Below are 10,695 nucleotides of genomic sequence, written 5' to 3' on the forward strand. Positions count from 1 at the left end.
ATTAGTCTAATTTTTATACCCCGTGATCTTCAACGTGGACCCTTCCTTCATAATGATTCAGATGTTGTACACATATGACGTGCTGGTTTGACTGTGTGGCTCAATGGACTGTAACTTAGTGGTCCACTGAGGTGGAAGGGAACAGTCCCTCCTCACCTAATAAATGAGATTATAAGGCATTTGTTTTTAAGCCTAAAATATGAAAGAATGTGCCTATTAGGTTTTTGGATTTTCGGCAGCTTCTTTCAACGTGATCTGTAACACGTGTTAACTACTGCCTTACACTTATGGAACCCAACAATCTTCTAGGAGCCCATCATGATGTTTATTTGTCATACAAACCTTTAATAAGGTAATTCCCATGGGGATGAATTGAAAACATAAATACTAACATGATCCCAAACTTTTATGGGCCCTGAAGGTTTCAACACAGGGCAATTTCCATTCAACTATTTAATGTCATGTCGATTACTCGGGAGTACTTTTATATCCATCTTCTTCATTATTTATTTATTTATTTATTTTTTCTGGTCTATTAATGTCATTTCGCAATGCTAATGAATGAAGGGGATTTCCCACATGATCTCCACATAGCTTTTGCCTACAAGAAGTTCCTGTGGGCAAGGGTACAGGCGATTCACGTCCAAATTAGAGGGAGGGCGCGAGAATAAAAACATCATAAGAGGTGGTTGGAATGGAAACCAACCAAAGGGTGCATCTTGTCTTTATATATCTCCCCTTCTTTTATCCCTTTTCTTTGGAAATTGTCCATCCGTTATGGGGCGCAATAGATCAATGGTTCGGATTGCTGAACTGTTGGTCCCACGCATACAACTTAAACTAGTTCATGCCATCGTATCCTCAATCGCATGGATTCATAATTCCTCAAGAGACCAAAACGAAATTTGTCTCGCTGCTCTCCCATGTTATGTAATACTGGAAAAGGTACCCCACTATATGCACCCATTTTAATATGAATGTTCCAAAAATAGGAAATATCGGTAAACAGCCACATGCTTCAATATCAACGTACAATTACAAGATGAAGACATAGGGATACAAATATACACACACTTCAACATCAACAAACAAGGGTAATCTTCTAACGATGACTTGTCCATGATAGGCTGCACTTTTTCTTTTTCTTTTTTCCAAAAGAAGGGCCATGCCCCTATTTCATTGATCAGAAAAAACAGAAGATTCTGTTGTACGAGCTAGAATTTCGGGTGGGCCCCGTACAAAAATTGGATCACAGCTTATTAGAAAGAAGAAAAGACGGAGCAGAAAGCAGAACCAAAAAAAAAAAGAAAAAAAGACAGAGGCCCAAACTTCCTTGAAAAAAGCAGTACTCCAAAAACCAAACTCCCCTACCAGCAGAACTCGCACTTCCCCACATAGACCGAGATTCCTCACCCCAAGCGCTGCGCGATGCTGTAGCCCACCAGAGAGCTGTCTTCTAAATTTCTATTCTACCAGCTCTACTATAGAATTGCCGGAGTGATCAGAATGTGCTTTTAGAACTTTCTTGGTGACCGTGAGTCCTGGCCCGTATGTTCTGTGGATGTACACATCATGGACACATGGTAAGTGTGAAAGAGATGTGGCCCTGCATGCACGTGCATCTTACTTGTGCGTGTATGTATATTGAATGCATGAGAATGAACACCTTGCCAAAAAGTATGACGGTTTTCTCCACGGCTATTAATGGGCCGGACTCAGGACACATCAGGCCCACCTGAACAGTTCAAAATCTAGGCCAAAGCCAAGCCCGTTGACAGCCCCAACTTTCTCATGTTGATAAAGCATTCGGTGAAAACAAGAATTTAGGAGATATTTATTAAGCACTCAATCTACATGTATGTGTGGGGTACATGTATGAGTTCTGATCTACTCATTTGTTAGGCCCCTCTATCTACTGATTGAAAGATTTCTGAGGATTACATAGAAAAGGTCCAATCAATGGCCACATTTCATGAGGCACACCTTATCCAACCAGCAGCTATCGTGTGCTTGTTTTGGTGTATGGCTCATCCACAATAGGGCCTAAGAGATGAACGACCCAGATCTCCTATCTATCTGCTGCATGTACAAATATATATCGAGTAGTTGATTACTAATACAGATGTTGGAGGTGGGCACCATATCCGTTCCCTTTTTGAAAGGGAGATGATACAGTACGGCCCATGGAATTAATATAGGGGAACCAACACGGCATAGTACAATTTGTAGGTAATAAATCCTACCATGTACTGAGAAGAAATGGCTCTACCATATATATTCCGGTTTTTCATTTCTATTCTATCGGTTTCCTCCTGTTTAATTAATCATACCTGGATATATATGATCTGACAGTTGAGATAATGTAATGGTATGTAAATCCTGAGGAAGAGGAGCCCTGCCTCCAGATAGCTCCTGCGACACATGCTGCATGGTGGGCCGAGAGTGTGGATTGGCACACGAGCATCCAAGTGCCAACATTGTTGCACAGACCACATCCTTCATGCATTGGGCTGTGGGAAGAGGCAGGCGTTCATCTAATAAATCAATCACCAATGTATCTTGGCCTTCTAAGGATGTCAAGGATGAGAAGAGATCCCCGGGATGCCTTCCCATTATGATTTCAAGTGATACAACTCCGAAGCTATATACATCGCATTTTTCCGTCACCTTCATTGTATATGCAAGCTCTGTAAGAAGGAACCAAAAAAAAATAAAATAGTAACATAAACAGGAGTTTCGAGTTTTGTTTTAATGGATTTTAATTAATTTTTTAATTGGTGGGATGTGGCTCACTTTCTCAAACATACCCCCACATGCATGAATATGCATGGTGCGTGTGAAATTGGATATCTTTCTCTTTTTATCTTTAAATAAGGTCTTCATCTCTTAATTTTTTACAACTTCAAAATATTAGAAATTTCTCTCGTCGAAATTTATTATCTTCTTTTCTCTAGGCATGCGAGGAAAGTTTGGTGGTGCTTTTTTATGTTGAGTTTCAAGCATGCTGTTGAAACCAGATATGAGGTGATTATATCTTTCGAATAGCACAAACTATCTCAAAGGGAACAACTGAGTCCACACACCCTGTTCAGCAAAATTAAAACTTATTTATGGAGACTGGGATTACAACTTTTGTAATCATCCAAACATGTGAGCAATTATATATTTTATTGATTTATTGTATTTTGAATATTTCCTATACCATTATCTTCAACACCATTGTCCCTCACTGCACCATTAAACTGAAATCCGTATCTTAAATTAGCTATAGGCCCAATTTTTAATTACACATGCATATGATTTTAGTGGGTAAGGTAAAAGTAAATGGGGAAGTAGCAAGGTAGAAGAAGACAATTGAATAGTGTGTGTGTGTATTCCATCCAATCCACTCATCTGATGTGCCAAACCAGGCAAATGGTTAACCTAATTTTTAGGACATTTCAAGACTCATGTAGGCCACACCATATGAATCTAGAGTTTTTAAGCACAATATTACACCATTGCCTATGGTGTGGCCCACCTAAGGCTTGGATTGCACTAAATTTTAGAATTCATGATGAAGATGTGGTGGCACACCTGATGGACAGGGTGGATCTGATGCAGGTTATTAATTAGTTAGTTGTAGGCACATGTCTAACTATGTGTAGTTAGGCTAATGCAATCCAATCTTAAATTAGTGAAGGAAATTTGAATGCAGCTTTTTCGAATCATCCAAGGCCTAGATATGCTTGTAAGGCTTCTGAATACCATATAAAGTTCACCATTTACATACAAATATATAATAATTTATATGTATATTTATGATATGTATGACATACAAGTAAAAGATTCCATGAGGTTGAGGTTAAGCTATGTAGGCCCTACCATGATGTGTGTCGGATATCAACACTATCAATTAGATGCACCCTTTGATGATAAGTCATAGGCCTGAAAATTAAGGCAATCCTTGACTTGGGTGGCTACACCGTAGACAGCACTTGAAAGTGGCTGCCTACTAATTGAAACCTTTGTGATCCTTTATAAGGACTACTGAGATGTAGTTCAGACATCCAATCCATCCATTGTGTGTCCCACTTAGATGAATGGTCAGTCCAAATTTTAGAGCATTCTAAAACTCAAGTATGACCTATGAAGTGCTTTTAAATGTTTCAGGCATGACTTAGGTTTTGTGGCCTTATTGAGTTCCAGATACGAATCACTTTTGGGACATCCCATAAGCTGGAGGGGTCTCGCCAAATGCACAGCATGGACATCCAACATACATCATGGTGGGACCCACATAGTTCAACTTTACATATTTATATATATGTACATGTGTCTAGAGCTGGCCATCCAGTCGAGTTGGACCAAGTTAGGGTTGAACTGACTTGATCCAGTTTTGAAATAGGCCTAACCCAAACTCAACTCAACTCAGTACCAAGTTGAGCATGCCTGGAAAAAAAAAAAAGTTGAGCATACCTGAACCTATCCGAATCTGGGTCGAGGTGGGGTCGGGTGCAGCGTATAGGATTAGATATACTGAAAATTAAGATATATATATATATATATATATATAGTCGAGTCAGTTTCAGATAGAGTCAAGTCAGACGGAATCAAGTATTGGACCGACTCACCCATTCAATTCAGATCGAGTCGGATGAATCGAGTTAGGCGAGTCGAGTCATCCCATGCCCAGCTCTACATGCGTCTTTGTGCGTGTGCGTGTGTGTGTTTGTGTGTGAATTTAACATGTGAGCAAAATAAAATTAAAATTAAAATTAAGGCGCAAGGCTGGAGCAACATACCTGGAGCTACATATCCATAAGTGCCTGCGAGTGTGGACCAATTGGATGAATCAGGCTTTAGAAGTCTAGCAGTTCCGAAATCAGAGACACGAGCTTCGAATTCTGAATCCAGCAAAATGTTGTTGCTCGATAAGTCTCTATGAATCATAGGAGGAGTGAGATCATGGTGCATGTATGATAAAGCATTGGCCATTCCTTTAATAACATTCACCCTCTTGACCCAATTCATCGCCATAGCTTTTTCCGCATCTTTTAGAATACTACCTAAGCTTCCTCTTTCCATGTACTCATAGTTTAGTAACGAGCATTGAGAATGGAAACAAAAACCATAGAGCTTCACGATGTTGCGGTGGCGAATTTCTGTTAGTGTTTGTATCTCATTTCTAAAACTTCTTTCATCAGCTACCTCATTGCCTTCCACGGGGTGAAGTTTCTTCACAGCTACCACATGACCTGTTGGTAGATCTGCTCTGTAAACTCGCCCATACCCTCCCGCCCCAATGCAGTACCTACTGTCGAAATTCTCTGTTGCTTCGATGAGGTCTTCAAACACGACCTTCCCGTCATAATTCCATATAGAAAATAGATTTCCATGGTTCTTCTTTTTAACATCATTCTCTACCTTTCTTTTTCTTTGACGAAAATTGTAATAAAGGAAGACGAACACAGATAGAAGAATTATCACTACCAAGAGAGGAATAAAAATGGCAATGAAAATTTTGTGGTCTTTCTTTCCATCACCCGAATTCATTGAAGAGGAATTGTTGCACAGTTGCAAACCTTGTGCTTTACCACATAAACCTTTGTTTCCAGTGAATGCCTCTGCTGGAGCCTGTTGAAATGCTTTGCCATCAGGAAGAGGACCCTCCAAGTCATTGTGTGATAAATCGATGGATGACAAGCTTAACATGTCTTCGAAAGAAGATGGAATGGAACCTGAGAGCATATTGTGGGAGAGATTTAGGTTCTCCAACCTCTGCAATTTTCCAAGCTGCGATGGTATCTCTCCAGTAAGCAAGTTATGACTGAGATCTAGCATAACTTGCAAATTTACTAGAGAAACAATCTGAAAAGGAATGCTTCCATTCAATTCATTTCCACTCAATTTCAGAAACCGCATTTTGGAGCAGTCTCCTAGTTGTTGTGGTATTGTTCCCCTCAATTTGTTCATTGAAAGGTCGAGAATCTCCAGATTGGAGAGTTCTCCAAGCTCTTGGGGCACCAAACCAGAAAGTTGGTTATTCCTTAAATTCATATTTATTAGTGAAGATAACCTCCCCAAGTCATTTGGAATTTCTCCTGTTAGGAAGTTCGAAGACAGGTCTAGCACCCCAAGCTTATGTAATTTTGCAATCTGTGATGGAATTCTACCGCTTATATTGTTTCCAGACATCTTTAAAGTCATCAGGTTTCGACAGTCTCCCCAGTTTGGAGAGAGCTCACCATACAATCCACTGTTACTCATATCAATGAAATCTAAATCAGGATATACTCCAAAGACTTCAGAAATATTGCCTATGAGCTGGTTTCCTTCGAGTCGAACTCTTTTCAAGGTCGTGCAGTTTCTTAGGCTCTCTGGGACAGGGCCGGTGAAATGATTGTTACCTACCGTAAAGCGTTGAATCAACCCACTCCGACATATCTGTTGTGGTAAATGGCCAGAGAAGTTGTTGTCGCTTAAGCCGAGTATAACCAAATGCCTTAGGTTTGTCATTTCTTGAGGTATCGAGCCGGACAGTTGATTTTTGGATATGGATATTTCAGTTAGGTTTCTTAAATTTCCTAATGACAGTGGGACTGAACTGGTGAGACTGTTAGAGAATAAGCTTAGTCTGATTAGGTTCTTGAGATTTCCTAATTCTGGAGGAATGGAGCCGGAAATCAGATTCCGGTGGAGTAAGAGATTGGTGAGTTTGGTTAGGTTTCCTAAATTCGAAGGGATAGTACCTGTTAGAGAGTTATTGGACAGGTCAAGCAAAATGAGATTCTTGAGTTTTCCTATCTTACTTGGAATTGAACCAGAAAGTTGGTTAGACGCTAGATCGAGGAATGAGAGTTTGAAGAGAGTATCGATATGGGCTGGGATGTTTCCACTGAGTCTGTTGCCACTCAGATTGAGATGGATGAGGTTTGGAAAAGCTGAGAAGCTGAAATTATCGAGTTTACCTGTTAAGATGGCGTTTGGTATGTTTATTTCTATTATACTTCCGGCGTCATTGCATTTGATTCCGGTCCAATTACAGGGTGAGCTTGCTATGGGGGTGGAAGCGTTGGCTTTGGGGAGTAAAGACCAGGAATGGAGAGCTTGTGTTTGGAGGAGACTGTCTTTCCATTTGAGGAGCGCCTCTGCTTCTTGGGACTCTGCTGCTGCTCTGCTACAAGAATCGAACATAACGTACGCTACTAAAAAGAGAAGGAAGGATGAATTCAGAGAGGCCATGGTACTTTTTTTCTTTTTCTTTTTGATGAGGGGAATTGTTGTTTCTGTACTTAAACTGCAGTATTAATAGAGGAATGTGGTAGGAAGATTAGAAAAATGTGGGTAATCCATTGACTATCATTGTTTGAAAATTTTGGTCTCTTTCTGGGCTGTTGAATGCTTGGGTAATCAGTCTGTAGAAGTGGGACCCATGAATAAGTGATCGTGACCATTACGTTTATTGCTTCCACTCTTGATGTACCATGCCTATGAGATACCATTAACATCACGATCTTAGCCTTTCAATTTTTGGCTTGTAAATAGACGACCAAGAGAAGAAATACATCAATAGTCGACATGCCATTGGAAAGGGACCGGATTCTAGAGTATGATCCGCCAAAGTTCAAGCTTTATACGAGATTGTACAATCCCACAACGAGTGCAGATCGTCACCGTTGAAGTCACGGGGAAATTCTGGGCCGTCACTTCTCATTGGTTCATGTCATCACCCTATGACACCAGCTCAAAAATCACGGCAATTTTCTCAACCTTAAATAGATTGCGTGCTACACAGCACAACTTTTAATGTGTGGACCTTCTCTGCCCCACCATGATTTATGTGTTAGATCCACATTGTCCATCAATTTTCCAGAAACCGGATCCTCAGTTTCTCTCAAATGAGAATTCCCCATTTTCTGTATTTTCATTGGGCCACATTATCACTGATGACTTCAACACTGCTGCATTCAATGCAGACTGATGTCTTTAGTGATGAGATGGACCAATCACATTGCAACGAAGGGAGCTTTGGAAGGATATGGCATCCATGAGTAGAGCTAGTCCTGGCCCTTGGTTAATCTGCAGTGATTTCAATGTTGTGGTGAACAGCACTGAGAGGTTAGGCTGTAGAATCCTATCCAACTCAAGCGATGAAGAGTTTGCGGCAGCCATTAATAATGCAGGGCTGCTAGATGTTGGCTTCTCAGGTAACAGGTTTACTTGAAACAACAACCATGGTGGCAACACTAGGATCTGGGCTAGATTGGATAGAGCCCTTTGCAACGGCGATTGGCTTAGGCGATTTCCCCGATTCGGGCTGGAGCATCTCCCTCATGCAAGCTTAGATCACACCTCGTTGTTGCTGATCTTCTCATTTGCTTCTCGTCCAACAGGGAAACTTTTCCGGTTTCAAAGGATGTGGTTCCAACATGAGGACTTCCTACATATAGTTAAGAAGGCGTGGGATGGTGAGGAGTCAAAGCTGCCTATGATCAACGTTAGGTTGAAGCTGAGGAAGGTGAAATGTGCACTTAAAGACTGGAAGAAACATGTTTTTGGTGACGTTTTCCTAAAACGTAAGCAGGCTGAAAATTATCTAGAGCAGATGGAGGAGAAAATGCAAATGTCCACAGACGTGGGCTCGTCGGCTGAGCTGCTAGTGGCTAAACATAATCTTGTGCAATGGGAGCTGTCTGAAGAGATTTTCTGAAAACAAAAAACCCGTAATAACTGGCTGGCGGAAGGTGACAGAAATACTAAAATTTTCCACCTGTCTGCTACGGAACGAGTTGGAAGAGCAAAAATTCTAGAGATTAAGACTGATGCGGCCACTATAATTACAGATCCAGAAGAGATTAAGGCTAGGCAGTCTCTTTCTTCTCCAATCTCCTTAAGAGGGAACACCTTTCCCCTGTGGGTGAAATTCTCGACCACATACCCCATTTGCTATCCGAGGAGGAAAATGACCAGCAGATGTGCTCCACGTCCATGGAGGAAGTCAAGCATGCAGTCTTCTCTCTTCCGCTGGACAGAGCTAGTGGTCCTGACAGGTTTGGAGGATCCTTCTTTAAGGGATGTTGGACAATAGTGGCGACAGATATCCACATTGCGACGGTTAGTCTTTTTAGAGGGGGAGACAACCCTAGATCCTTCACTTCCTCCCTGATTTGCCTTGTTCCCAAAACAGCAGCCCCTTCCTCATTCGATCAATTCAAGCCGATAAGTCTATGCAACTGCATTTATAAAATATTTTCAAAGCTGATTGCAAACAGACTTGGCACTATCCTCCCTAAGCTCGTTTCCCCAGAATAAGGGGCCTTCATCCAAGGTCGGGGGGAACATAGATATGGAAAAGCGCACGGGGGAAACATCGCGATTAAGCTAGATATGAAAAAGGTGTACGATAGAGTTGACTGGTTCTTTCTCAAGCAGGTGTTGCTCCGGTTCGGTTTTAGGCTTTCCTGGGTGGAAATGGTTGAAAAGTGTTGGAATAATTATTGGTTTTCTGTCTAATTAATGGGGAACCGAAGGGCTACTTCAAGTCGTCTCGTGGTCTTAGGCAAGGGGACCCACTCTCCCTAGTCTATTCATCTTAGCAATAGACATATTCAGTAGAGGCATCAAATCTATCATGAACCGTGTCCTATGCCATCCTTTTAAGGTAAAACAAGGATGCCATCTTATCTCTCATCTGCTTTACATAGACGGTACTTTGCTATTTATTAATGGAAGTATCTCCTCACTAACAAAGATCAACTCCTTCTTGAGATCCTATCAAGAATCGTCAGGCCAAAAGATAAACCGTAACAATTGTGTCTTCTTCCGCTCTTCCAAACTGCCCCTAGGCAGGGTGAGAGCAATAGAAAATAAATTGAAATTCTCCAAGGCGCAGGCGGGAGCCATGTATCTAGGGGTCCCGATTCTTAAAGGAAGGATCTCTAAGGGTGCTTTCAAACCGCTGATAGACAAAATGGTGGCCAGGATTAATGAGTGGAATGCGAGGATCCTCTCTCAAGCGGGCCGAGTTACGTTGATTAAGCGCGTGTTGGGCAGTATCCCTGTGCATTCCATGACCGCTATCCCTATTCCATCCCACTCATTAGTAGATATGGAAAGATGTTTTGCAAACTTCTTCTGGGATGGAAAAGTGGGAAAAAGAAAATTCACTGGACAAGCTAGAACAGGATAGCTATACCCAAATCCGAAGGAGGTATATGCATTAAAAAGCTCGATGATATGATGAGCTCTAAGGCTTAAGATGGCGTAGGCAGTGGCCTACGGTAATAGCAAGAGCCTATGGGCCACCTTCATGAGAGCGAAACATGGGGTCCTCAGCTCGTCTTCGATTTTCGCTGGTTACAGGGCTCCTTCGGTGGCAGACTCTCCTCTCTGGAAAAAGCATCCAAAGGTTAACATCGTTCCTGGACTCGAACGTGTGCAAGGAGATTAGTAAAGGGGACCATAGTCTATGAAATGTGGATTGGACAGGTCTAGGCCCCCTGCTGAATATTGTGGTCAAGCAGATCCCAGATGAGTTGCTGACGCTGCAGGTCAGGGACTTCATCGGCAGACAAGGTCCTCTTCCCCCTTCCTCAGTTTCAGAATATCTTCCCCCTGAAGCCATCCACCACATAGAACAGAGGGGTTTCTGCACGATATAAGAAGAAGAGACATGCTTCTGGCCTTTAAACCCGTCAGGTATTTTCTCGGTGA

The 10,695-nt window shown here is 41.7% G+C and overlaps 1 protein-coding gene across 1 annotated transcript; it reads right to left on the reverse strand.

Annotated features, from left to right (window-relative positions):
* Positions 1 to 996: 996 nt before the first annotated feature.
* LOC131240492 (MDIS1-interacting receptor like kinase 2-like) lies at positions 997 to 7,259 on the reverse strand. Its single transcript, XM_058238756.1, has 3 exons — positions 4,785 to 7,259; positions 2,331 to 2,687; positions 997 to 1,555 (listed from the first exon to the last, which is right to left on the reverse strand). Exons 1-3 carry the CDS (start codon positions 7,222 to 7,224, stop codon positions 1,515 to 1,517), a joined length of 2,838 nt encoding a protein of 945 aa, XP_058094739.1. The 5' UTR covers positions 7,225 to 7,259; the 3' UTR covers positions 997 to 1,514.
* Positions 7,260 to 10,695: the final 3,436 nt, after the last annotated feature.

The sequence above is a fragment of the Magnolia sinica genome, chromosome 3, assembly GCF_029962835.1.
Source record: "Magnolia sinica isolate HGM2019 chromosome 3, MsV1, whole genome shotgun sequence".
Lineage (NCBI taxonomy): Eukaryota > Viridiplantae > Streptophyta > Magnoliopsida > Magnoliales > Magnoliaceae > Magnolia > Magnolia sinica.

Coding starts and splice junctions, on each gene's coding strand:
- LOC131240492 (XM_058238756.1), bottom strand. CDS start 7,224: ATGGCCTCTCTGAATTCATCCTTCCTTCTCTTTTTAGTAGCGTACGTT. Junction 2,688..4,784: donor TTATGGATATGTAGCTCCAG/GTATGTTGCTCC, acceptor TCCTTCTTACAG/AGCTTGCATATACAATGAAG. Junction 1,556..2,330: donor GTCAGATCATATATATCCAG/GTATGATTAATT, acceptor GTACATCCACAG/AACATACGGGCCAGGACTCA.